The sequence below is a fragment of the Capra hircus genome, chromosome 24 (assembly GCF_001704415.2).
Source record: "Capra hircus breed San Clemente chromosome 24, ASM170441v1, whole genome shotgun sequence".
In the NCBI taxonomy this organism is placed as follows: domain Eukaryota; kingdom Metazoa; phylum Chordata; class Mammalia; order Artiodactyla; family Bovidae; genus Capra; species Capra hircus.
In genome coordinates this window covers 20,053,336-20,081,041 of record NC_030831.1, presented here as the reverse complement: position 1 = coordinate 20,081,041, position 27,706 = coordinate 20,053,336, and the positions used below count along the sequence as shown (strand labels likewise).

Sequence of the window (27,706 nt, the reverse complement as noted above, 5' to 3'; positions counted from 1 at the left end):
TATCACACCTGATCTCATGACTGGGTATCCACCACCCAGTGTCAGAGGACCAGAGGCTGATACTTTGGCAAGCAACCCGGGGAAGCTGGACCGGGGAACAGGCTCGGTTCACTTCCGTTGCCTTTGTGGTGTCTGCAGACGTGGTGGGCAAAAGGCTGGATGGCGCATGGACCAACGGTGAACTCTGCCTTTGGTGATGCAGGTCAGCGATGACTAAAGTGGGAGTGGGCTGGCCTTGGGGGCCCAGAGAGGTGGGTGGGGACACATCCAGCCTCATTACCTTTGAGGCCAGCTAGAGAACACAGGGAGACAGGAAGGAAACCAGCCAGGTTTATCTGCCTGGTGGCCCAAGCTAGCCAAGCTAACTGGCCATGCCAGGCTCTGGGGCCAGTAGACCAGGGAGAATTCCCAAACCTCCTGTCTGAGCTCCCTCCCCTGAACTTCTCAGTAAAGTCACACTCGAACAACATCTCTGGGTGTCAGGGGGGCAAGGGAAAGTCCTGGGCCAGAGGCCCCTGGGGGAGGGCATAGCTCAGAGGGGTGAGCTAAAGATGGGTAAGGATGCAGGCTCCTTCCCACCTGGGGTTGTCCAGGACAAAACCTATCCCTCTATTTCCCCGAGGGTGGACACTGGAGTGCCCAGTGGGAAGGTGGTGGTGAGCCACGTGACCGCCTGCTTCCTCTCCACCTGACTCTTGCACCAGCGCTATATCCCCAGAGAGAGAGCTATCTTGCTTGTCCTCATGGTCTACCCAGCTCTGGAACTGGCCCTTATGCCAGCTAGAAAAAAGATCTCTCTTCTTTGGGCAAAGTTTGGGCCCTACGCAGAACATAACGTGTATGACTTGTATGGCAGGTCCCTCTGCAACGATGCCAGGGTCACAGCACGTGCTCAGCAAATACTGCGACACAGGGAGGAATGAAAAGCCCTTATCATTTCAAGAGCCACCCCTTCAGGGTGTTACGTAAAGGCCACACTGTGTGCTTCCAGCATGATCTCGAGGGCAAGAAGGTAGAGTAGAGACGCTACCTGGGGGTAGGTAGTGGAGAAAAGCATTTCCGAGCCTCCTCTCCACTTCTCTGCTTAATGACCTCATTAGTAACTGCCAAAGAATGAACACTTTGAAGGATCTCGCTCATTACAGTAGCTCCAAACTCCGCATTTAAAGATGGTAAATTAATTTTTTTAATATACTACTTTTTTTTCTTTCCTTCCCTTCATCCCTCCCTCCTGCTCTGGCAGAGGATTGTTTATGGGATGTGCCAGATTGTTACAAATGGGGGAGAGAAACCCTTCCAAATTCCATGAGGGAAATAGTTCACAGATGTTGGTGGGGGTGGGGAAAGAACAGGTTTGTCAAAATGCAGAGATCCAGATGGGCTTGTGGGCAGGGAAGGGAGCGGGCGGTAAAACCACTCAGATGTGCTGGGGACTGTATCTCCCAGCCCACGAGCCGGAGTGAGGAGGAGCCCAGGACTCTGAGATGGGTGCAGTCTCTCCCACCTCCAGCTTGCCAAGCCCCTCCCAGCCTGGAGCCTTCGCCCTTCAACAACACTCCAGACCCCCCTCTAGGCCCTGTCACTTCATCCTCTAGGCTTCTCTGACCTCTTTGCTATGCACTGGAGGGTGAGGTGTGGGAAAACACTGGGAAGGGATCAAGAGCAACTCCAAGTGCAAAGTCAGGAAATTCTCCTCCATTTCTCTCTGGCACGGTGACCTTGTCCTCTGCTGCTGGTGGAGCTTGTATATTCTCTGGGTGTCTGGGCCTCACTCCAGAATGCTGAAATCAGAATCTGGACGTCTGTGGGTTTGCAAGGCCACACAGTAGATTCTGGTGGGCAGCTAGACTGTGGAGCACTAATGTGCCCCCCCGCAAGGCTGCCCTCCTCTGCTCTACTTGAGTCAATGTCCTTACGTTCCCCTGCCCCACCAGGACAGCCCCTCCACGGCACACTCCTCCTTGCTCATCTGTGCACAATGAACTCTCCCTTCATTTGAATCCTTAAGCATCTCAAGTCAGAGAACACTCACTCTTGACGAAACTCTGCCCTACCATATTGCCTCATTATGCTGTTGATGCATACTGTGCTCCTGCCTGGATTCTGACCTCCTCAGAGCTTGGATCATGTCCTGCCCTCCTTCTGGAGCCTCCCTTTGCTCTGTCACAGATTGGGCACTTACTGGGGCTTATGGGGTCTCTGGGACCTCATCGCCTGCCCTCCAAGAAGGAGGATACGGCTCTCATCACCTCTATTGCACTGCCCCTTACCAGTCTACTCTAGGGCCTAGGGCCCACCTTCCCTGCTCCAGTGCCAGTCCGTCCTCAAGACCAGAGAGAGGTCCAGCTTCAAGTCAATGGGGCAGTCTTACCACAGGAAAACTGCCAAATTTTAGAGGAACAAAGTTATTCATATTTTAGAGGAACAAAGAGAAAGTTCCTTGGACTGCAAGGGGATCAAACCAATCAATCCTAAAAGAAAGTAGTCCTGAATATTCACTGGAAGGACTGATGCTGAAGCTGAAACTCCAATACTGTGGCCACCTGATGAAAATAAGTGACTCATTGGAAAAAGCCCTGATGCTGGGAAAGATTGAAGTCAGGGGGACGAGGGGACGACAGAGGATGAGATGGCTGGATGGCATCACTGACTCAACGGGCATGAGTTTGAGTCAATCCGGGAGTTGGTGATGGAACAGGGAGGCCTAGCATGCTGCAGTCCATGGAGGTCGTAAAGAGTCAGACACGACTGAGCGACTAGAGTGAACTGAAAGTTATTCAAGGGCAGGCCTCCTAGATCTTCCTGTGTGCCAGAATTCAAGCAGGACCCAGGAGCTGTCCAAGGTTCTGGTCCTCTGTTTAAGGTGCTGACCACAGTTTTGGTATGCACCAAGGGACCGAAGGAGAAGGCAATGGCAACCCACTCCAGTACTCTTGCCTGGAAAATCCCATGGACAGAGGAGCCTGGTAGGCTGCAGTCCACAGGGTCGCGAAGAGTCGGGCACAACTGAGTGACTTCACTTTCACTTTTCACTTTCATGCATTGGAGAAGGAAATGGCAACCCACTCCAGTGTTCTTGCCTGAAGAATCCCAGGGACAGAGGAGCCTAGTGGGCTGCCGTCTTTGGGGTCGCACAGAGTCGGACACGACTGAAGTGACTTAGCAGCAGCAGTAGCAGCAAGGGACTGAAGTGATAGGTACTTAACCAGTCTAGCAATCTATATACCTCCACTTCCTTCCTGCAAAGAGTCTTGTCCTACTTAAAACTAAATATAATTATTCTTTTAGCATCTATCCCCTCACTTCTTTGGGTCAAATTCACTGTCAAGTAATTTGCAGTTACTAGCCTCTCTCTACCTGGTTGGGCGACTCATCTATTCTCTTCTCTCCCCTGAGGGAGCCCCAGGAATGTTTTTCTTCTCACCTATCAGACTGACAAACACCCACGGATCTGTCTTCTCTCCCATCAGAAGCTCCCTGAAGGGGGGGCAGGAGGCTGGCTCTCCCTGATCACATTTGGGGTTCCACCAAAGGACAGAGGGTAGGAGTCATACATTTCCGTGCTAACAGTGAGGGCAGGCACAGGAAAGGATGAGGAGCATGCCTCATGGAGAAGGAAGGGGTACCAGATGTGCTTACCTGGGTAGGGGTGGATGCCATTGGCAAATACAGCTTCTGCAGCGGGTTGCCCATTGGCCTGTGGGGGGAGGCCGGTGAAGCCATTCACCCCAATGGGGGACGGGATGCTAGGCACGGCTGGTGCAGTGATGCCTGGAGGGGTGCTGCCACCTGGTTTTAGAGGTGATGAGGGGGGAGGAGGGGCGACAAGGCAGAACAAAGGCAATGAAGGTCGACCCATGGATCTCCACCCTCTGGCTGCAGGGGCCCGGGCACAGGCTTGGACCTCACACACCAACTCAGTCCTATCTGTGAATCAAGCCTTGGGTTATCTCCCTACGTGTAACGACTCTACTCATCCCAACTGTATCTATACTTCAAACTGGAGTCCAAATCCCACTTTCCCTACTAAGACTTCCCTGAGCACTGACTGCTCGACCTTGGGGCTGCAGCACATAGACCTCTAAGTGTTCATGACTTTGACCACAGTTGGTCTTCTTTCAGTCTTTTTCGATAGTTCATGCTTACCCCAGCTAAGTCAGGGTGGACTGGTCCTTGTTTGGCCACCAAGGGGATTCTAAGCTGTGGCTCTGCTCTCTGCTATCTTGACTGGATCACTGATGGGCTGATCTGCCTTCCCAAAGGGAGTCTTGATACTCAGGTGGAGGGAGTCTTAACTGTGGTATTTTTTTTTGCATTGAGGGAGAAAGGCCTTTGTAGAGTCCAGATTTAGCCCTTTTCATACACAAATTAGACACCCTGGCCACCTCCAGTTAAGTCAATGGTGATGCTCACTACGGTGAGGGTAAAGTTGGGGTTAGATGACAACACACTGCCCTCCCTACACCAGGTGGGTGGAAACCAAGGTGTGGATAGTGTCTTTATTGTACTGAGGCCCCAAAGGCTGGAAAGGGCCTTCTTCTTCAGGTAGGAAGCAAGGAGGGTTTCTCTATGGATAAGGACCTGAGGTCATCAGGATTGTCTCCAGGTTGGGGATCAGAGCCGTGGGGTGGTGCTCAAGTTGAGGCTAGAGATGGCACAGTCTTTTATAGTTTTTAGCTGGGAAAGAAACAGCTCCTGGATGTTGGGAATACTGCTACTATGGCCTGAGAGCAGAGAGCCAAGGAAATTTGATGAACAAGAGCCTCGCCCTTGGAGCTAGACAGGGATGCTTAACTTTGAAACTATTGGCATTTATGGCCACACGTTTCTTTGAAGGGAGCTATCCTGTGCATCACAGGATGTTTAGCAGCATCCCTCGTCTCTGTCTACCAGATTACATTAGCACTTTCCCTCCTTCAGTTGTGACAGCCAACAATGTCTCAGGACACTGCCAGATATTTGGGGGTGAGGGGCGACACTGCCCAGGTTGAGAATCATTGAACTGGATAACAGCCAAGATCCAATTAAAAACATGCTTTGTAAGTAGAGCTGTTTTCAACCCCTCTGTCCTTTAGCAACTCTTGCAGATCTCTCTTACTTGTTCTGTAGTTGTCTTGGAAAAAATCAGTGAATCTAGGTTGGGTTAAAGGAAAATGAAAAATGGGGCTCCTTGTGTGGTTGGGCCAGGGACCAAACAGGGCCACAAAATGGGCAGGGCTCTTCTCCCTCAGACCTCAAAGGGAGATGTGTTCATGTCAATTTCTTTCCAGATCTCTATACTACAGATCAACATGAACTGCTTCTTGACATGGCTTAACAAGTTGAGTGAAACTGTTGCCACTCTGAAATCATATCTTGGATAGCAGAGGGGCCACATCCCATCTTCCCATGGGTCCTCAGGAATTAGAACATTTTTGAGACAAACTGCTCAAGGAGGAGGCTGGCACTGGGCCCAGACACCAGGTGCTCTTGACACAGGATGGTCTGTTGGTAGCCGAAAGCAAGGTACCAAACTGGGTTCAGCAGCTTTCCTGCCAGGCCCCATGTTGGTAGCTGCCCACTCACCTGAGGTTGGAGTCATGGGTGCGGCTGCCAGGCCGTTCATGTTGAGGGCCGCCATCTGCTGCATCTGGGCGGCAGCGAAGGCAGCCATGGGGTTCAGGTAGCCACCCTGCGCGACCGACGCCATGAGGGCTGCTTGCTGCTGCATTAGCTGGGGCAGAGGGAGTGGAAACAATATCATGCGCTTCCAGGAGGGTGGCCCTCCCCACCAAGGGGTCATTCAGCTCCTGCTCCCGGAGACCAGCTCCCAGGCCATCAACCCCAGGGAGCTCAGATGCATGTCTCTCCTCCCCTCTCTGAGAGCCCTGAGCCTTCCCCACACCTGCCCTAGTTCTCAGTGGCTATTAGAGACCGCCCCCCAAGAGAAAGCTGTGTTCAAAAGTAGAGTCTTTGGGACTCCAAAGTTGCAGAAGGTGGGGGAAGGGGACTGGCTCCAAGGGTGCCAGCCAGTCCCGCGGTTCATGGAGGTGTGACATCCAAAGCTCTAGAGACATATGGATGAGCTGCTGTAGACCTAAGTTGGCAAGGGTTTCTGTTCAGAATGGTCCTAACTTGGAGTCTGCAGGGTAGAGGCTACAGGAGCATCCTAAATGAAACCCAGAGGTGAGCAGGGACTGGGAAGGTTGTTGAAACTGGCCGTTTAGACACTGCTGAAGAAGCAAGGTGAGCTTGCAGTTTCAGAACCAGAGCCCTGGCCTGCCTTAGTGCCACCCATGTGGGGTTGTGGTCACAAGTCCAGGAGGCAGCTGAGGGGTGATGCTGGCAGAGCCCACCCCAATGTGGGAGAATGGGCCTGAGAGGACCTCAGGGGAAGTGTGGGTGAGGGGCACTTTGAGGCACCTCACAAGATCCCTGCTAGGAGTAACCAGAAAGTGGAAGGACACTCTTCCCCTGAGTGGTGGCAGGGGTGGGGTGTAGTTAGCAGGACCTCGAACCTCTCTCCCTGTTCCAATCAGCGCTTCTTAGGCTTGCAGAGAACTGCCGACCCCGCCCCGCCCGGCTGGGCCCCAACTTACTGCCTGTGCGTAGGCGCCGTAGGCCCCGAAGGGAATGGCCATGGGGTTGAACATGCCCATCTGGCCAGCCATCTGCTGCATTCGCCGCATTGTGCGCTCCTTGTCGGTGTCGGCGAACTTGACCACCAGACTGGATGAGGCTCCCTGCAGCCGGGACTGCGCGTGAGGCCCACCAGCCCTGCCCCATCCGCCTTGGCTCCCTGGCCTGGGCCCACCAGATCCTCTCCACGGGGTGCTATGGGGGCGGGGGAGGGGAAGGGGACAGGGTAACAAGCACCAACCCTCGCCCAGGAGTCTGGAGCTTAATCTCCCCGCAGGCTTTTTCTGTCTAGGTGACCTTGGGCTACTTCCTTAGCATCTCTGGGCCTCAGTGTCCTTGTCTGAGAAATGGGGTTGTTGGCAATGCCTTCTCCTGGGGAGGCTGCGAGCGTGGTATGCGGGCACGCGTTTGGCACCGTGTGGCCCAGCGGGCGCCAGGACAGGTAGGGCCTTGAGGGTGTGTGGGATGGCAGAGATGTCTGGGTCCCTCATTGCCCCATCTTGCACTCCCCAGGGTCAGCCGCACTCACCGGCATGGTCTGGCTGCCGTGCAGAGCATTGATGGCGGCTTGTGCCTCAGCGTGGGAGGAATACTTCACAAAGGCGCACCCTGGGGGGACGGGAGAGGCTGAGCCAAGGCAACTGGGCCCAGAGAAAGGTCAGAGAGGCGCGGGGACCGAAAGGCGCTGCATGGGAGGGGCCGAGGGAAGAGGGCGCCTCCCAGAGGAAAGCAGAGTGAGACCCAGAAACACTGAGAGACACCGACAAACACAGAGTTACACAAGGAGGCAGAGAAAGACCTGGGCCCGCCAAGGATGTCAAAGGACCCTTAACTGGCCCCGTCCAAGTCTGGACTCAGATCGCGGCCTTTCCTTCCTCCCAGGCCTGACAGCCTCGCACCTTCCAAGCAGCCTTTCCCTGCTAGCCGGACCCGGCCGTCTCCAGGGGGCTCTGGACTCTGCTGGCCCGAGACCCGCGGCCCCGCCCTATCCGCCCTCTCGCCCCGCCCCCTCTCGCCGCGCAGCCCCACCCACCTCTAGCTCCGCCCCATCCACCCTCTCGCCCCGCCCCGACGCACCCTTGCTGTTGCCGTCGGGTCCGCGCAGAATGGTGCACTCTTCGATGTTCCCGAAGGCCTCGAAGAGGCGGCGCACATCGTCCTCAGACTGCTGCTTGTTGAGCATACCCACGAAGAGTTTTCTATCTTCTGGAACAAAATTAGGAGATGCTTACCCGGGCCAAGGGCCCGGAGGCGCGGGGTGGGCCCGCGGGAGAAGGAAGGGTTACGGAGGGGAAGGGTAGGAGCTGGTAGGGGGCAGGAGGGGGCTCACAGCCGGAGCAGAGGGAGAACAGCGAGAGGGAGGCGGTGGGGAGGAACACCGGGTGAGGCGAAGGAAGAAGCGGGGTAAGGGGGAGGGTAGGCGGGAGGGGTTGGGTCTGAGCGGGGGGGGGTGGGGGGGGGGGCGGGATTGCAGCGACTCTGCCCCTTCTGGCCTGAGGGCCGGGCCAATGGGCTGGCCGCTCACCTGTGGTCCGCAGGTCCTTTGCACAGCCCTGCATCCTCTTCCTCCCTCCTCATAGACACACACTTATCTTCCTCAACCACTTTCACCCCCAGATGCCAAAATTAATTCGCAGCTGGCAGGTGGGCCACAGGGCCCATGGACACGCTCTTCTGTCTGCCTGAAGTATCCTCCACATCACAAAGCTGAACCCTTTAATGCTAGGTCTCCGCTTAAATATTGCTTTCTCATCAAAACCCCTCTTTCTGCTTCTTCATTCTCTGTCTCAACCTGTCTCCTGGTGCAAAATGCAAAGGACAATTATTTACTGCTTTGCCTGAGTAGTGACTTTCAGTCTAGCTCCCCATCCCTCAAAGTAGGCTCCCCTAGCGAAGAGGCTAGGCCTCTGCTGGAGCGGTGGTAGAGGCATCTAGTAGGCCCACAGGACTGAACTATGGAATGAATGAATGCATGCCCCATGCCATTCCCAGGGGCAACCTAGTTTCCGCCTCACATGTTCTTACCTCCATCTGGTGCTCCCTCTTCTTGCCCCTTCCTATTCATTCTACAAAATTCAGTCCTGGGCACTTTGGAGGACCCAGTTTCTGAAGACTGGGCTCCCTCAGCAGACAACCCCCCCCCCCATACACACACACACACAATTGTGTTGAGTACCAAATGGTTTGTTGACAACCCTCAGATGTGAGCTTAAGGTGACAGGGATTTATTAGGCTGTGTGGATATGTAGTAGCTTGTTACTGCAAAAATGTTTCCAATCCCACAAGCTCCTATTGCCCTGTGACTTTCACTTCTCCCAGGGAGGTGGGGGTCTATGTTTCCTCCCCTTGAATCTGGGCTGGGCTGTGACTATTCTAACTCATAAGGAATGGAAGCAATAACCCCAGATGCCTTGCAAGGCTGGGTCGTAAAAAGGATCAGCTTCCACTCTCTGCTCTCTCTTTCAGGGATGGTTGCTCTGTGGAAACCAGTCACCATGCTGGGAAGAGCCCCTAACTGGACCACACCAGGAGTCCACACGGAAAGGATCCCAGGCCTCCAGCTGACAGCCAGCATCAGCCACCAGACATGGAGTGAATGAGTCCTGAGATGATTCCAGGCCCCAGCCCGTGAGTCTTCCAGCTGAGGCCCAGACAGCCAGGAGGAGAGACAGGCCTTCCAAGCTGTGCCCAGCCTGATTTCCTGACCCGCAGAATCCATGAGTGTAGTAAATGGTTGTTTTACACTACTCCATTTGGGGCTGAATTGTTAAGTAGCCATAGTTTGCTGGAACGTGGTCCTCATGGTGGCAGACACCCACTTGATGTTTGTTGACTCTTCAGTGACTGACATGCACAGCCAAGGCTGCAGAAATGCACACTCCAAAACTGCAGACAGCCATGTGTTCATGGTTTCCACAGAACACAAGGGCACTCCAGGACCATGTCCTTCTGGATCCAGGGTGGTTGGTACCTCCTGCCCTAAAGCACTCCCATCACCCACACTGCCAGCAGAGTTCACATAGAGATGGGGGCTGACCGGGCTCTGGAACAGAGGAAACCTCCAGGTCCTACCCGGCTTCACAAGCCACCCTAGAGTCCTCCTCTTCAGGAAGGCCGACTGCTGCTCTACTGGTACCCCCCAGCCTGGAGCACTCAGCACTGGGCAAGCTCTCCCTGACGAGATGCTCCCCCCAAGCCCACAGGGTACCATTGCCAGTTCCTGTGACCAGGGATGGGTCAGCACACACTGGCTTGGATCTCCACCATCAGGGTGGAGGTGCTCCAGCTAAAGCTCTTGGCTTGGATCCCCAGCCCCTGCTCCAGTCTGGGTACTCCACTCGGATACTCAGGCCCTGGCAGGGCTGGGCATACCCCCGCCCCATCTCCAGCCCTCACCAACTCCAAGCTCTGGTTGGGGGGGAGCAGAGAGTGGGGGCCTGAGAGGGAGTGGAAGGGGTAAAACTGAGGAGGGACGGAAGGTGATGGATTCATACAGAAAAGGGAGGGACAGAAATGGCAGAGACAGAGGAACAAGAATTAGAAATAAAGAGCTGAGAGAGGAGATGGACAGAAGGAAACAGCAGAGGCAGAAGTGGGAGGGAGAGGGACTTAGGTTTAGCTCCCAGAAGCTAAGCGACATTTTACAGGAAGTGAACTGAGTTTTGAAGCCTTCAGTGGAGCCTTGAAACTCTGCTCCCAGGCCATCCCGGTCTTCCCCCTCTCCCAGCACCTTTTAAAGGCTCTGAGTTAATGGGATTGCTGGGAAGACAAAGAAGTGGCAACCTGCCCTCCCCTCATGCCCGACCCTCCTGCTCAGACACTGCCTCCCAGGAAGGACCTGGGAGGGAAGAGAAGGCCCAGCCTCCCTGGAGCCAGACTCAGATGCTGGGACTGCATCTCCTTTCCTGACTTCTGAATGTGTTCCTCTGGTTTCATTATGACAGCTTTCTGGTTGCATTAAAATTCATTAAAATCCCCACATGCCTTTCTAGCCAGCCACTTCCCTTTTGCCAGGTTTTTTTTTTTTTTTTTTCCCTAATTCCTTCTTTCCCTCCCTGAAGTCATCCCTTACTGCCAATTCTCGGTTCTCCATCCTAAGCCTGAGTCCTTCTTGTTTGAGAACTTTCTCAAGGTGGAGGGGCTAGGCTCCCCCTCTTCCTGCCTGTTCAAATCTCCCTTTCTGGAAGGCCACCGAGAACCAAAGAAACCTGGCTATAGGCTCACTTCTGGGTGATCTTGGATTGACCCCACCCAATGCACAGGTTTATTTGTTTCTGGGATCCTCTATATCTCCAGTTGGCTTTGGCGCTGGGTGAATGATTCTAAGGCTTGTCTTTCAGACCAGGGAGTGAAAAGACTCTGATTCTGAGGGTCAATCTCCTCTGGCCCAGGCCGACTGGCTCACCCTCCCGCCCTGCTGCCTTCGACTGCATACTTCCTCGCCCACCTTGGTGTCAAAAATGGGAAAAACTAGGCCCTCCTCACGTGGATGGTAGACTCCCAGAACGTGCTGCAGAATGAAGCAACCAGCAGTAGGAGAACGGCGATGACCCTGACCTGGGATTCTCTATCCAAGAGGAAGAGGAAATGAGGTCACGGTGCAGGGATAGGAGAGGAGACCAGAGGCTCCCCTCTGGGGAGGAGCGCTGGAAGTGACAGGCTGGAGCAGACCCGGGCCGTGGCTGCCCAGCTGGGATGGACCGCTCTCCCCGTGTCCCCACCTCCCCGGCCACTTCCCCGAGGTGCGGTCCCCAAACTGTGTCAGATGACCCATGTAGTGTCTTGGACCTTATGCCAGCCTAGCGAGAGTCTCAGAGGGTGACTGAATTTCCTCGGCCACTGCCCTACCACCGATAGTAGCTCCACCATCGACACAGACTCCCATTCCCCGGCCCAAGCTGAACAGTCCCTGCCCAAAGCCCTCCTGCCTGAAGGACACAGGGTCCCCTGGGTGACGGTGGGGCTAACCCTCAGCCTGAGCCCATTTTGTGGTGTGAAGCTGTGGTTGCTTCTCTGAGGAAATGTTCAGGCAGGTGCTGCTGGGACTGGGCCACAAAGGCCACCTTCACGGAAGGTAAAGCCAGGAAAGACCTCAGGGCCAGGGTGTAAATGGACTGAAGATGTCCCTGAGTGTGAAGTTGTTGAGACAGCTTGGGAGTGGTCACCCCCAGGGATGCAGGAGGCTGGTCTCTAGCCTCTTGGTGGCTGTGTTAAGCTCACCTTCCAACTTCCGGAAGACAGACTCCTGTCTCATTCACTCACAATATGCGGGAAGAATGGGGCTCTGGCTGGAAGGATTTGCATTTGAAAAGGAGAGCCCAGAAAACCGAGAAGCAAGACTCTGATGGCAAGATGAGGACAGGCTCCTATGGGGCATGTTTCAGGGTGGTGCCTCAGGGCCCCAGACATGCGGGGAAGCATCTTGCTGGCTGTGCAGGATGAAGGGCTCCAAGCAGGGCGGAGGCGGGTGGCAGCCGCAACACTTGACTTGCCAAATGCCAGTACCCTGGCTCTAATGCTCAAATTCTGGCTTAATTTTCAAAATTTGATTCGCTCATTACCATCGGCATTAAACAATATTTCCTGCTTAAGGATAGATGGCTGCCGGGGCACCGTGGACGAGTGCTCAGATGGCTAATGCCTTTTATGGCTGCAATAGACTTTTACTGTTCTCTTCCCTGCAGCTGCCGAGGGAGGGTTTGTGGGGGGACCTGAGCTGGAGAGAACCACGGGGCCCAGGGCCACGGTGGGGAAAAATTGGTTTTGAGTTCTGTGGCTAGTGGGGTGGGCAGGGGGCTGCGAGGAGACCAAGAGAGCCTGGCTGGGTGGGTCTTGCAGGGCCACAGCTGTAGGGGATGCTCTCTACAGGGCCCCTGGAGGCCCAAGGGCAGCAGTCTGGGGAGTGAGAAGAAGCTTCCAGATATTCACAGTGACTGAGCCAGAGGCCTCTCTCCGCTCTTGCGCCTTTGGCCCTGGGGGTGGGCAGGACTGGGCCAGAGCCCAGAGCTCAGAGCCCCAGGTGCCCATGCACCTGCCCCTTGGCTGCTGGCAGAGGCCATGTGGGGCCCTTGGCATTCCTGTGGCTGTTCACTGTGGGACCAGGGGACTTCCCGGAGCGCCTCCTGGATCCCAGGACCATCTGCTGTCCCTAGGGAGTGATCTTGTGCCTGAGGTCCCACAGGGGGAAAGACGGCTTCCTTCTCCCTGAATTCACCCATGAATCAGGGAGGACCTTGATTAGAAAGCACATAGACTTGATGGGGGGGGGGGGAAGGCGGGGGAATTGGGGAAGGAAGGTGAGGGAAAGGAAGCGGCGGGGCGGGGCATCTTCCAGGGAGTAACTGAAGCTGTTTGTCAAATCCTGGTTGACTGGGCCCCCTTACGCAAGTCATACACCCTCCCTGGGCCTCCATTCCCTCATCTGTAAAAGGGGAGAGTAATCGCACCCACCCCGCAGGGCTGTTGGGATGAGATGAGTTGAGGTACCTGAGATTTTTAGCCCAGGCCCGGCACAAGTAGAACAGGCACAGTTCCGTGCTGGTTTCAGCTAGGCGGCTGCTCACCCACAGGGGCGGCTTCTGGTGGGCTGGAGAGGCCCACCCCACCCCTGGGGCGTGGAGACCCCAGGGACACTGATCAGACACCTGCCTGAGGGCCAGCCTGAGAAGCCGGGTATCCCCCCCACTAAACAGCAGTGTTTTGGGGGAATCTCTGAGATGCTCCCCAGCATCCTCCAGGCCCCAGCCTAGATTCATTCACAACAAGAGTCATTTCCTTGAAGTTACATCGAGCCCTGCTCTGGGCCCTTTCCACTGCCCTGACCCATCGAGCGCCCTGGCTCCTAAGGGAGAAAGAAGCATCAAACCGGACATCTGAATTGAAATCTGTGTCATTTTCAAAGCTGCTGATCCCACCCTAAGTCTGGAAGCCTCCCCTGGCCCCTTCTGGCCAGCCCTGAGGTGGGCAGCATGCAGCCTCACGCCTGCCTTTCAAAGAGGGGAGCAGCAGGCAGGGCTGCGGGTCTGCACACCTTCGTCTCCTGCGTGGGGGGCCCGTGGCTGCCTGCTTTCCTGTGCGGGACCGGGAGTTTGCAGCATCGCTGTCCATACGGGGGTTAAGGGCCTGGATTTGGGTCTCTCTGCAGCCTTGCGATCGGGTCACCTGCCCCCCAAGAGCCAGTCCCTTCACCAGCTCACAGGCCAGGCCTCAGCGAGCTCCGCACGTGAAGCGAGCCCTCCTTCATTCCCACAACACACAGTGTCGGAGCCAGAGCCCGGAGCAGCAGCGGATGATAAAAGCGTTCCTGCCTGGGAAGAAGGCTGAAGGAGACATCAAACCAGATCAAAGGCTGCCAGGGATGGGGGAGACGGGGCTCCCGCTCCACGGGGATGCAAATGAGGACCCTCAGCTGCTCCAGACCCCAGGGGAGGCGGCGCGGGGCCTTGATCTGCCAAGCTCCCTGCAGACACATACCTCTGATGTTGGGGCGGGAGGAGGAAGAACTCAGCCAGTCTCCCCCACTCGCATTCCTTCAGCGGAGTCTGCCTTCCAAATGCTTCGGGATGGCGCCGGGGCCACGGGAGTCCCTTCCTCACTGTCTCCTGACATGCACCCAGCCCCTGTCGGCTGCTCTCCGCACAGCCCCACGGGAGTCAGTTACAATCCAGGGCAGGTCCTGTCTGTCTCCTGCTCAGACCCTGCAGGGGCTCCCGTCTCACCGGGAACAAGGCTTGTGAGGGGTTGCAGGGGCACCCCGCACTCCGACTTCCCCAATCCCTCCATCCCTCTGCTCAGACACGCACAGGTCTCGTGAAGTCTCAGGGATGCTCCTTGCATACCCTGCCCCAAGATATTGACACTGCTTCTCCTCCTCTTGTCCCCAAGATCGTGTGCTCAGCATCTGCAGGACACTGAACTCCAGGAATCCTCCGAAAGCGGGCATGAGTGGGCAGCGGCCATGGTGCGGGCATAGAGCCTGTCGTGAGGAGCTCTGCGGGCATGGCAGGGGGAAGGGGTTTACAAGGCTTGAGCCAGGCACTGGAGGATTCACACACAGGGCTTGCAGCATGGAAAAGGCATGTGCAGAGGCAACGAGTGTGACAGGCACAGGCTGAAGAGCCGGGGCGACACACACACCCTCTCCCTCCTTCCTCTCCGCCCCCCCACCGCATTCTCAACACTTCCCCCGAGACCCCAGCCTGGACCCTGACCGCTGACCGCAGGATGCCTAGACTCTGCACACAGGCTCCTCCTCATCCGTGTCCACCCTCACTGCCCGCCATGTCCTCCCTTGGCTCAGCCTAGCTCCTAAGTCGTAGCACCAGGGGTTCTTCTGTGGTCCTGCTGGACACTGAGGGCCACCCACCTCAATGGTTACCCCAGTGTCTTCATGACAAGAGCCAGTGGCCCCAAATCCCTCTACCAGAGCCTCTGCTGCCCCCCGACAACACCGCTCCCTCTCAGGGCTCCTCGGTGCCCCCGTCCGAGGGAGGCCACAGCTCTGCCTCACTCAGTCCAGGAGGTGGTTATACGAGCCACAGTACTCACAGAAAGGTTCTCGTTTATCAAGCATTTACTGTGCATGCGTGCTCAGTTACTTCAGTTGTGTCCGACTCTGCGACCCCAGGGACTGTAGCCCGCCAGGCCGCTCTATCCATGGGGGTTATCCAGGCACAAATACTGGACTGGGTAGCCATTCCTTCTCCAGGGGCTCTTCCTGGCCCAGGGAGCAAACCCACATCTCTTAGGTCTCCTGCATTAGGCAGGTTCTTTACCACTAGCGCCCCCTGGGAAGCCCGTTTACTGTACCTCCAGCACGGAAATAAGCCCTGTGCAGGTATAATGAATATTTTATTATTTCCACTGTGTAGATGAAGAAACTGAGGCTCAGGAAAGTGAAATATCTTTCCCAAGAACACACAGACCGTCATTGGGGGAAGCCAGGACTCAGATGGTCTGAACAGAGCCAAGCTCTCAGATCACCCTCCTTCTTGGTAGAAGACCAGGAAGTGCTACCTGGAGATCTCTGTCTCTCTTTACTCTCCACACCTCCGGGTCTGCCCAGATAATGGGCAAAGGCCTAATAATCCCATTGCTCTACGTGGATAAGGGCTTCTGATCGGAGCATGGAAGTGGGGTGGGGTGGGGCCCTCAGAGGCCGCTGCTCAGCTCAGGTGGAGCAGGTTCTGGTGAGTCCCAACTGCCCAGAGACCCTTAGACGTGACTCACAGCCCCTCCCCAGCTCCCCTCACCCCTCCGCCTAGAATAAGGCCCTCTGGAAGTCTCCTGGATGACAAAAGAAGTCAGCTCTGTCCTGATGAGTCCTCGGACCTTCCTCTGCCCGGGATCTAGGCCACAAGGTCCTCTTCCCTCATCACATAGAGAATCAGACCTGCTGACAAGATCCCCTCGGCCTGCAGTCCACGCCCCTCCAGGCCCTGGTGCCTGCCCAGGACAGAGGGGTGGCTCTGTGCCCTTGGGGGCTTGCAGTACATCTGAGGAAGCAGAACTGTGGAATGTGGGGGCTGTCACCATCCTGCTGCTGCTAAGTCGCTTCAGTCGTGTCCAACTCTGTACGACCCAATAGACGGCAGCCCACCAGGCTCCCCCGTCCCTGGGATTCTCCAGGCAAGAACACTGGAGCGGGTTGCCGTTTCCTTCTCCAATGCATGAAAGTGAAAAGTGAAAGTGAAGTCGTTCAGTCGTGTCCGACTCTAGCGACCCCATGGACTTCAACCTACCAGGCTCCTCTGTCCATGGGATTTTCCAGGCAAGAGTAATGGAGTGGGTTGCCATTGCCTTCTCCATCCTAGGGGGCACAAATGGCCCCTGTACCCTCTGCTTTCGCCCTCTGCGAGGGGATGGGTGGAAGGTCTGGAGGCCATACCCACATCCCTCGCTGCCTCCTTCTGTGGGCCTCCGCCCTTGACCCCCGTATCTGTGAGTCTGCGTCAGGCCCTCCCAGCAGAAGCCAGGGGCCCGGGGTGGTGCTGAGTAGAAGTCACCTTTCACAGGGGCGGCAGCGTGGCCAGCTCTCCAGGTAGCTGATTATACATTTGATCTGCTACCTTATCCTTCCCAGGCGCGGCGCACGACAGACGGCCCCGCATTCTACGGGGACTTCTGCAGCCGAACCCTGTTGTCTGGTGGGGTTTCCGCTGGCGTCTGGCACGCTCTCCAGCATTTCACCCATCACAGGATAATTTATAGCATAATGGCGCCTTTTTTCCTTTATATCATGCGGGAGCATAAATTATGGCCAGTTTGTCCTCAGCTCTCAAGGAGACAGACAAAGCCAGGCTTTATTCCAGCAAAGGGGGGAGGTTTCTGCAGGGGGTGGGCAGGGGCCGGGTGGTCCACAGGGGAGTGGGGACAAGAGGAGGAGAGACCAAGGAACATCTTGTCGAGGGGCAGAGAATCAGACACAGCTGCAGATGGTGGGGAAGAAGTAACGCTCGCACTTGGAGAGCTCACTCTGTTAACTGTGGAGGCGGCTCCTGTCTGCTGAGTGGGAGAACTGTGCAGTGGTCCACTGCCTGCGGACAAGCAGGCCACAGCCTCTGAGCCTGGCTGCAGGCTGCCCCTCACATTGCCCACAGATCTTCCCACAGCCTCACGGAAAGAGTGGAGCTCATGGGTCCACGCTCATCCCCTACACCCTGCTGCTGCCAGGGACAGAATGCAGTGTGCACTGCCCAGCAAACCTCCCGCTTCTCTGACTCATGGCACTTCTAACACTGAGGGTGGCGCTTAACTTCTCTTGGGACACGGGAAGAGCTACCTGTCCTCCCAGGGAAGTGCACTCAGCTCAGGGTCAACCTCACTAGTCTAATACAGCAGGGTCACACCTGAACCCAGAGGCCACAGCCCCCAAACCCAGCCCCCACTCCTGGGCACTGTGAAATGCAGTGACTCTGGATGGGGATGACGCTGCTTGAATACCCTGGCAGAAGACCCCACCCTCTGACCCTCCATGCCAGGCTCGGGAGGCAGCCTGGAAGAAAATTCCCTCTTTTGCTCCTTGGAGACCCTGCCCAGACAGAGCCCAAGTCCTGCCCCTGAAGAACCGCTCAAAGCACAGCCTTCCAAGGGTAACGGCAGGAGTCTTGGATCTTGCAAGATGCTGGTTCTCAGCTCTGGCTGCTATAAAATTTACCTGGGGGGTTTCAAAACACAGATGTGCCCAGCCAGCCCCTGAGACAGAGATTGGTCCAGACATCTGTATTTTTGTTTTGGTGTTTTTCAAAAGCTATTCAGGTGATACCAGCACAAACCTCAGGGTTGGGAAGGGCTGGGATGGATCTTCTCCAGACTGCCCCTGGGTTTCTCTCCTCTGGCACCCCATCTCTGCTCTCAGCCTGCCTGCAGGAGCTCAGCACCTCAGAATAAAGGGTTCTGTGTATGCTGGTGCTGGGGGAGGGTAGCACCCACCTTCTCTGCCCTGACACCTGAACCTCATGAGATTATCCTGAAAAGACATTGTTCTAATCTGGGAAGGTTCCCAGGTGGCACTGGTGGTAAAGAACCTGCCTGCCAATGCAGGAGACGTAAGAGATGTGGGTTTGATCCCTGGGTTGGGAAGATCCCCTGGGTTGGGAGGAAAGCATGGCGACCCCCTCCAGCATTCTTGCCTGGAGAATCCCATGGACAGAGGAGCCTAGCGGACTACAGTCCACAGGGTTGCAAAGAGTCAGACATGACTCAAGTGACTTAACACGCACGCACAGGAAGGTAGGATGAGGAGGGATTAGCAGGTTTAGGAGGCTCCCCTCCCTCCTTCTCTCCTCTCTTGTGCCCCTCTCCCCTCCATCCATCAGGCCAGCCCAGCTGTGAGAGGAAGGTCCCAGGCACCTCTTTCATCAACCCTGCAGTTTCTTTCCTATCCATCTTTGTTCTCACCACCGAGCCCTCCTGGAATCAACACTGTTCCCACCCCCTTCCCCTTGGAACAGGATGGTCCAGGCTTAAGTACAGGACTACTCGCTGTATTAACTCATGGCTGATAATGGACTGCAGATAGACACAGAGATGGATGGATGGCAGACATGATTAATAGATGCTAGATACCCAGATTAAATGTTGGATGATAGATAGATACACAGAGAGAAAAATGATTGCAGAAAGCAGATAGATTTATGATCGATGGTACATAAATAGTGATAGGTAAATATGGATGGATGGATGGCTGAGATGTTTCTGAGGACTTCAGATAATGGGGTTGAAATGTAAAAGGTGAGAAAACTACTCATGGTCATTCACACCTGTTGGGGTATGAACTCTCAGAGGAGCAAGGAACCCTGTTCTGCTCAAGACCTGTCTTAAACCAACTTCTCTGAACCTCTGCTTGTCTGATGGGTTTGATGTTAGCGTAGGTTACGGTGGGGCTGGTTTCTTGGGGATACCTGAAGCTTTGATGCTTTGCCTCCTGAGCCCCCGAGTGACCTCAGCAGGATCTCCCTCCCTGTCTGTTTCCCCCGGATGCATGCTCCTCGAAGGCCAAGGCCACGCCCTCAGAGCAGGTTGGTCTTTGGAGTGGGGCAGGCTGAGTTGGCCCCTGCAGTCAGATGGCAGGTGTCAGCCCATATGGCACTTGCAGATTCATCCATTCACTCCCTCCGTCGGGACTCATGCCCTCAGAGAGGACAAGGAGGGCTGACTCATGCGAAGCACTCACTGCAAGCCAAGCACTGCTCCCGGCACTTTAATTTTATGGGGTGGGTACCACAGTCACCCCCATTTTTCAGATGAGGAAACTGAAGCACAGAGAGGTTTGGCAACTTTCTGGAGGTCCCAGAGCTATTAACCGCAGGGCTCGGATTTGAACCCAGGTCGTCTGGCTCCCAAGCTTTCATCTGCCATGCGGAAGGCACCCCTGGTGCCCCGGGAGTGGCAAGGCTCTTCTGGGCTCAGGACAGAACATGGCTCTGGGAACTGGGAAGAGCTACCCGATTTGCAAGATGTCATTATTTCTAATGAGTAATGAGATTGGGAGGGGAGTGTCAGTTTCCTCGAGAGAACAAATTATTTTAAAGGGTGGCAGCATATTAACTCGCGGTGTGTGGCTGGCACTGCTAACTACAGAGGACCCTGCTCTTGTCACTCAGAGGGGCCCGCTGAGCTTGGTAGGACTTAGGGAAAGTGAGTTTCAGTTTGCAGAAAGCCAGGTGGGTGACAGCCCTGGACCCCTTCTATTATCCTCTAGTCAGTCATGCCGTCAGTCAACAAACCATGTGCAAGGTACCATGCTGGGAGACATAAGGAGTCGATCTGATGCTTGGGCAAGAGAGTTTCCAAGTCGGGGCTGGACTGGCCTACAGGCGGTAGGCAGGGCAGGCCGGGGGCTGACAGAGGGGGAGCTGCACAGCAGAGCATGAAGACTTGGCCGAGGTGGGTCGTCATGACCACTGAGGCCACGGGCACTGAGGACAGTCCGCCCTCCTCCGTTCTCCGGGAAATGTTGGGTGGGCGGGTGAGGAAAAGGGAGGAAACCCAGGACGGGAGCACAGAGGAGAGGGTGCAAAGAGTTTGATTCCACTCCAAGGCCTGTGTGCTGCAGAACTGTGCTTTGAAAAGCCAGCCACAAACCTCCCACTGACAGGTCTGGGAGGGGCTGTGGCTGGAAGTGCCAGCACTGTGGGCTCATTCAGGCCTGTCCGGAAGTGGAGGAGGGCGAAGACCCTAGCTTGCTGGCTGGAGCAGCCCCCTAGACAGCTCCCAGTCCTCCTCATTCGGCCACAGCCAGACTCTTCTGCAAGGGCTGGTGCAGGCTGGGCACTTCTGGCATTCTGCCCACTTCTCACTGCTGTGCTGTGTCAAAACATGCTCCTAGCCCCATTTGACAGGTCAGTCCACTGAGGCTCAGAGAGGCTGAGGAACAGGCTTCAGCTCCCTGGAGCAGTATGTGATAGATGTGGGACCAGAGCCACGTGCCTCTGCCAGCTCTGGGGCGCAGGATGGAATACGACTCCCTCCCTCCTGCCCTAGGGCTGGAACTCTGTCCTTTGGGTTTGTGGCTGGTGGACTCAGCATTGCCCTCTTTGGGGAGGTCTCTGAAATGTAGTTGCTTATGTCACCTCAACAGGACTGTTTTTACTAGAAAACGTCCCCTATGATCAAAGGGACCCAATAAGCATTTAGGCCTGAGAGTGGAAAAGGAGAGGCGTGGAGGCACAGGGCTGGGGAAGGACCAGAGGGGTCGGGGGAGGGGTGGCTGGTGGCTGCGAGAAGGGTGATGCTGGTGCTGAGCTGGGGAGGCCTCCAAAGGTGGGCAGGTTGGGAGGAGAGGGGCAGGTGACGTGGCAGGACGTGCCGTGGGGACAGGTGTGTGTTCCATTTGCTGCCGCAGCCCCAGAAAGGGGCCCCTCACCGCCAACCCTGGGCTTGAGGTGAGAAAGAGGAGGCTGGAAAGGCTGAAGAGAAGGAGGAGAAGCAGGGAAAGACAAGGACTCTCAGCCTAGGTGCGGCCTCAGTGGTCACAGGGAGGGGTCTGCACCAGCCCCATGACCCTGCCCCCTTTCTCTCCTCCCAGCTCCCAGCAGCCAGATGGTGTAGGGCAGTGGTGCCCGCTGACCTTGGGGTCCCAGGCACCTCAAGCTTTGTCTGTTGACTACATCAAAAATACTTCACCCCTGGGTAGCTGTGACTATTTTTCAAATGCGTGTAGATGCTGTTGTGATTTAAGAAGTAGCAATTCATTTAAAAGCACTGCCGGCTTCAAGGTAGCTTATTGCCATTTTGCATTCTCTCAAACAATGGATACCCAAAGTAAAACATCTGTCAAGGAGGGGTGCTGATGAATTTTTGATGTTAAAAATGGCTCTTAACCTTGAAAAGTCTGGGCATGCTGATCCAGGGAGGGCAGCAGGAGCTCAAGGAGCCGAATCCCACCCCCGTGGCGCTCATTCACAAAACAGCAGTGCTGTCGGCCCAGGAAGGGGGAGCACGGTGGATGCAGGGAGCACGGTGGATGCAGGGAGCACGGTGGATGCAGGGAGCACGCTGGATGCGGGGAGCACGCTGCACCTGCAGTTAGGAAAACTCAAGCTCATCCTTTGATGCGTCCAGAAGAGCCAGAATGGTGAAGACCCACAGCAGCTTCCAGTTAAAAACTGGGAGTGGATGGAGTTTAACTCTGTTGACGCCAGGAGGGAGCTTGCTGTCTTCTCGCTGCAGGGAGTTCCTAGCTTAGTGCCCCAGCACACAGACACGTCTCTTTCCCTTCCACACCTAGCATGACCAGGGGCTACTTTCAGCGAAGATAAAATGAGAACCCACGTTGGTTTTAGTGGCTGGAGGCCTGGATTTTGTTCCTACCGGCTGGGAATTCGGAAATTCCCAGGTGGCGCTAGTGGTAAAGAACCCACCTGCCAATGCAGGAGACTAAGAGACGCGGGTTTGATCCCTGGGTTGGGAAGATCCCCTGGAGGAGGACATGGCAACCCCCTCCACTATCCTTGCCTAGAGAATCCCACAGACAGAGGAGCCTGGCGGGCTACGGTCCATGGGGCCACAAACAGTTGGGCACAACTGAAGCCACTTCGCACGCACACACGCACGGCTGGGATCAGCTCTGACTGGGGCGGGGCTCAGCCTGGTCTATGGGGTAACTGGGCCTGCAGGGGTGCGCTGACAGTGGTCATGGGGATTTAGACTCCTCCTGATCTAAAAGAAGGATACAAATAGACTTACTTACAAAGACACGAATAGAGTGACAGACGTAGAAAACAAACTTACGTTTACAGGGGTGAATGGGAAGGAGGAGAGGGAGCAATTAGCTGGGAGACTGGGACTGACACACACACACTACTACATAACACAGACAACCAGTAAGAACCCGCTGTCCAGCACGGGGAACCCTACTCAATACTCTGTAAAGGCCTATATGGGAAAAGAACCTTAAAAGGAGTGGATTTGTGTATAGCTGACTCACTGTGCTGTACAGCAGAAACTAACACGACATTGTAAAGCAACTATGCTCCAATAATAATAATAAGAAGAAGAATCCCTTGGAATATCGAGCTGCTCAGAGGGTAGTTACCTGTGCTCCTCTGCCCCCTCCCACGCCTACCCCACCACACTTGGCACATCCCTTCCAGGTCTCCAGGGTCCAAAGGTGCTCCTGAGAGCGTCCTTTTCAGCCAGTTTGACTCGGGGAGCACCAAGCCCTCTTTCTAACCTTCATAAAAAGCTGTCCCCAGTCTCTTGTCCCAGCACGGCAAGGCCCTGTGCTCCCCTTGAACCAGCAGCTTCTAGAGCGCTAATGGTGGACCCTGAGAGGAAGAGGCTTTCTTTCTAGGATAGAAGCATTTTGTCAAGACCCTCCAAAACCTTAACCAAAGGAATGGAGGTCTACAGTGGCAAGTCAGGACCTCTGACAGCAGGGGGAAGATGTGTGATGGGTTAGGACAAGGTGGCCTTCTTAAGACCCTCAAACCACCCTTTGGAAGTGCCCATCGGTTCTGTGTTGGGTGGGGCTGTGCTTGGAGAGGGTTTCCCAGAGAGGTGCCTGCTCTCTGCCGCCCGGAAGTGACCCACGAAGGCCAAGTACTTAGTACAGCCCTTGAAATGGAGGAAAGTTGCCTGGTTATTAGCGGTGCCTAATGATATTTGCATAGATTAACAGACTTTAATGCAATCATGAATGCCACAATCCTGAGAAAATAATGAAGAAATCCATTACAAAGTCATAAAGTAACTAAGTCAATACAGTAATAATTTGATCCCATATTAGTAATAATTTCATCTCCTGCTGCAAGGCGAGTTTCTAATGTGCACTGATTCTGAACACTTTTATAAATTTCACCTTTGTTTGAGATAATTAATTAACAAAATTTAAAAAGTATACTGCTGGTATTTTATACAATAAATTAGTCATTAGTCTAAACCGGCAGGCTATAATAAAACTTATTAAGATGGATGTGCTCGGATTGCTAACTTCTCTTCAAGTGGCCTATAAGCCTCTCTTGGGCAAACCTTGGGGCCTGCCTAGTGGCAGTGGTTTGGATGGACAGTCTGGACCCACAGAAACCCATGATGTCGTAGGGAGGGAAGTCCCAGCTGTCTCAGGCACTGTGTTGGTTTCCTAGGGTGGCCACGGCAGAGCACACAAGCTGGGCATCCTAAAGCAACCAGAAGCCTACTCTCTCACGGTTCTGGGGGCTAGGCATCGGCAGGGCTGTGACTCCTCTACAGGCTGTAGGCGTGCTTCCTGGCCTCTCCCCAGCTTCTGGTGTGTATCAGCAGCAACCATTGGCTTTCCTGAGCCGGCAGGGCTGTCACACCAGGCTCTGCCTCCTTCACACGTGATGCTCTCGCTGTGTGTCCCGTGTCTCTGTGCTTGAATTTCCTCCTTCCTCCAGGGACACCAGTCCTACTGGCTCCGTGCTGCTGTTGTTCACTCCCTCAGCCGTGTCCAGCTCTTTGTGACTCCAAGGCCTCCTGGTCTTTCACCGTCTCCCAGAGTTTGCTCAGACTCATGTCCATTGAGTCGGTGATGCCTTCCAACCATCGCATCCTCTGTCACCCCCTTCTCCTTCTGCCTTCAGTCTTTCCCAGCATCTGGGTCTCTTCCAGTGAGTCAGCTCTTTGCATCAGGTGGCCAAAGTATTGGAGCTTCAGCTTCAGCATCAGTCTTTCCAGTGAATATTCAGGGTTGATTTCCTTTAGGATTGACTGGTTTGATCTCCTTGCTGTCCAAGGGCCTCTCAAGAGTCTTTTCCAGCACCACAATTCACAAGCATCAATTTTTTGGCACGCAGCCTTCCTTATGGTCCAATCATGTTGGATTAGGAAGGACCCTAGATCAACTTTGCTGTCAAAGGTCCATCTAGTCCAACATGACCACTGGCAAAGCCATAGCTTTGACTAGATTGACCTTTGTCAGCAAAGTTGATCTAGGGTCCAGCCTAATCCAACATGACCTCATCTGCCCTTGATTATATTGGTAAAGACCCTGTTTTCAAATATAGTCACATTCGAGGTTCTGGGTTGACATGAACTTTGGAGGGACACTATTTAACCCGCAATAGGCACCAGGGCCTTTTGCACTCATTGCCCCTCCTTCCTGGGGAAGGAGGGGATAGACTGAGTCAGGCTGAGGGGCTGAACCTGCCAGATGAAGCAGGGGCTGGCTATTGAAAATTCATGGTTTCCTAGGGGGTTCTCTGGCAAGCTAAAGGGGGCCTGTGGACCCCCTGAAGTGGTCAGCACCATTTCATATCTATGAGTATTTCTCCTGGAGAAATAGCTTCCATCAGATTCTCAGAGGACCCCAGTGGATTCTTGTCTCATTACCATGCAAAGTATGTAGGGGTCAGGGAGGGAGGGATCACAGAAACAAATCAACCAACCAGCTGGCAAAGAACCGACAAATACACAATGTATACGGTGTAGGTTCTGGGGATTCAAGAAGGAAGCTGTTGGAACCCCGGTACTATCATCAATATGATGGAAGAGGCGGGGGAAGACACAGTGGCTCATGGAACACTATATCTGGAAAGAGACCTTTGCTGGGGAGGTGCCTTTGGTTGTGAATGTACAGTTTAGCATCTCATCTTCCAGACCAGCTGTGGGTCATGAGTTCACTTAAAATTCAGCTTCTATGACTTCCCCTCCCAACCTGGTCTTAGATTAAAATGTTCAACAAAAGGGCACAAAGATGAAGGCCTTCAAAATCTCCAGGGACCTTCCTCTCCATCCACCCAGCTCTGAGTCACCCTAGGCAACCTCACCAAAGGTTGTCTTTAAGACTGATGAGCTGCTGATTTTTGGAATCCAGACTCTTCACCTTTTGAAAACTTGAACCTTGTTCATTTTCAGGCTCTACAATGCCCCATTGGGTGACACGATGCTAGGTTAGGCCCAGCAGCACTCACTTAAGACAGGTGCCCACCCCCCAACCCAGCTCATTCTGGGTTCCTCAGTCACCATCACTTTCGCCTAGTTTGACAAATTCATTCTAGAATGTTGCCAAAGGTTCTCTTCAAGATTGATAAGCTGCCAATTTCTGGGATCCAGCCTCTTCACCCTTTGAAAACTTGAGCCTTGTTCATTTCCAGGCTCTATGATGCCTCAGAGATGACCCCCAGCTGTTCCAAGAGCCTGTCTGCCTGTTCCATCTGTCTTCCCAGGGCCGCAGCTCACAGTTGGCTCCAACCCGAGATTCAGTCTAATTTACGGGGCTAGGTTTGCTGGCCTTGCCTTGTTTGGGTGTTAATTCTCTTTTTACAGTGTTTATCTACATTTCTCTTCCTGAAGGCCAAGCTCTTTGCCGGAGAAGATAGGAGAGATGCCGAAGTTGAACTCTTGTTTGCTCTTAGACATCAGTTTGCAGTTTGATTTCCGAGCAGATATAATAGGTGTGTCTCAGGCAGGAGGGCCATGGCCCACTTGCCCTAGCCCCCTGCTGCCAGAAGCACCATCGTAGCCCTGTCGGTGCCCCTCTTCCTGTGCCATGTGGGTATTTGGGTGAATGCCAGTCCTCTTTCCATCTCTGGGGCTCCATTTCCAGTTTGACGGCAGCGGGAGGCATTTCTTCACGCTGTGCCCCCCTTCTTTACAAGTGTCTCCTCTGGATGATGGCTCAGCCCATTCCTATGTCTGTCCCAGAGGCACTGCTTGAGAAGGACTCACTGACCCAGCTTTCCACCTCCTGTTTCCTCAAGGACATTGCCCAGTGGTCACTGGTGCCTAAGAAGCCCAGACTTAAAACTTTACAAGAAGGAAGTGCAATCCAGTGTGGGACAAAGTGAGTGAATCACAAGCTAAAAGGACTACTTTGGGGGTAAATGAGGAGCACTCCATGAATTCAGTGACAGTGGCCCCACGGAGGCTTCCCTGGTGGCTCAGTGGTAAAGAATCTGCCTGCAGTGCAGGAGTTGCAAGAGACACAGGTTCCATTCCTGGGTCAGGAAGATTCCCCTGGAGGAGTGCATGGCGACCCACTCCAGTATTCCTGTCTGGAGAATCCCATGGACAGAGGAGCCTGGCGGGCTACACAGTCCATGGGGTTGCAAAGAGTCAGACATAGCTGAGCAACTTAGCATGCATTCAGGCAGGGCCCCTGGAGGGCTGTGATGAAGCTAAACATATTGGCATGGGTCAGGGAACACTGAATTCAGAGAGGGCCCAGAAAGTCCAGAGGGAAAGGACGCTCTCTTGGAGGTTTAGGGAAAGGACATCGCCTATTTTTGGAGTTCCTGCAACATGCCAGTCATCAGAAATGACATTACTATGGTGGTGGTTGTTCTGCAGATGGGGAAACAAAGGCACATAAAGAGATTAAGAGGCTCACCCACAGCTGCACAGTTAGTAAGAAGTAGGATTTTATGATCCGTACCCACACCGAGGTAGGGCCTGGGGAGTCTTCCAGCCCCAGTGGCAGTAGTGGGACACCCAGCTCTCATTCTGTCCCCAGGTGGAAAGGATGGGGTGCTGGGGTGTGGGAGAGGAGTCTGAGTTCCACCGTCATCCATCGCCAACGAGCTGGAGCTGTGTGGCCTGAGTCCGGTGCAGTTACTTCTCTGGGTCTCTGTCTTCTCTTGGAAAGAGGCGTGTGGGATTGCTGGGACCCACTGACTTGGGGAGGGGCCCCATGAGGCGCTCTGAAGCCTCAGGGCACTCAGGGCACCAGGAACACCCCCAGCCCCTGTCTCTGTTCCTCCCTGCTCACTCTTTACCTCCTACAAGACCCTTCCTTCCAGCCACTTGGCAAACTTGCCTCTGGGTTTTGCCATTCAATTAGCTGTTTTGTTTGTTGATTTTTAATGTATTGAGTGACTATAATTTATTGCTCAAACTGGGACTCTTGTTAGGTTGAAAGGGGATACTATTCACAATTAGTACAGGAGAATCAACAACTCTGGACCTGTTCTGGTGCACTGGGACCACTGGGCGCCCTAGTTTCATGCTGTTTCCCTCCCCCTGCTGATCTCTGCACTCCTCATCTTGAAAGCCTGTGTAATACCCCTCCCTGAAAGCCCTCCTTGACTGCTCCAGTCCGCACCAGTGACCCACCCAGGGGACAGCCCCTGGCTCTGGTTCCACTCAAGGTGCAGCATCATTTTCTTTTCTCCTTTCAGACTGGGCAGGG

General features: G+C 54.6%; 1 protein-coding gene across 22 annotated transcripts in view; it reads right to left on the bottom strand.

The window, feature by feature from the left end:
- The window catches only part of CELF4 (CUGBP, Elav-like family member 4), a 315,363-nt gene that overhangs the window by 23,601 nt on the left and 264,056 nt on the right, over positions 1-27,706 (bottom strand). For 12 of the 22 annotated variants that reach the window (XM_018039731.1, XM_018039744.1, XM_018039749.1 and 9 more), the window contains exons 4-8: positions 7,696-7,824; positions 7,148-7,227; positions 6,579-6,722; positions 5,566-5,713; positions 3,640-3,789 (exon numbers count right to left, since the gene is read on the bottom strand). In XM_018039731.1, coding sequence (XP_017895220.1) covers positions 3,640-3,789; positions 5,566-5,713; positions 6,579-6,722; positions 7,148-7,227; positions 7,696-7,824 — 651 coding nt within the window. The remainder of the gene's footprint in view (positions 1-3,639; positions 3,790-5,565; positions 5,714-6,578; positions 6,723-7,147; positions 7,228-7,695; positions 7,825-27,706) is intronic. The other 10 variants (XM_018039733.1, XM_018039753.1, XM_018039750.1 and 7 more) reach the window with 1 other exon arrangement.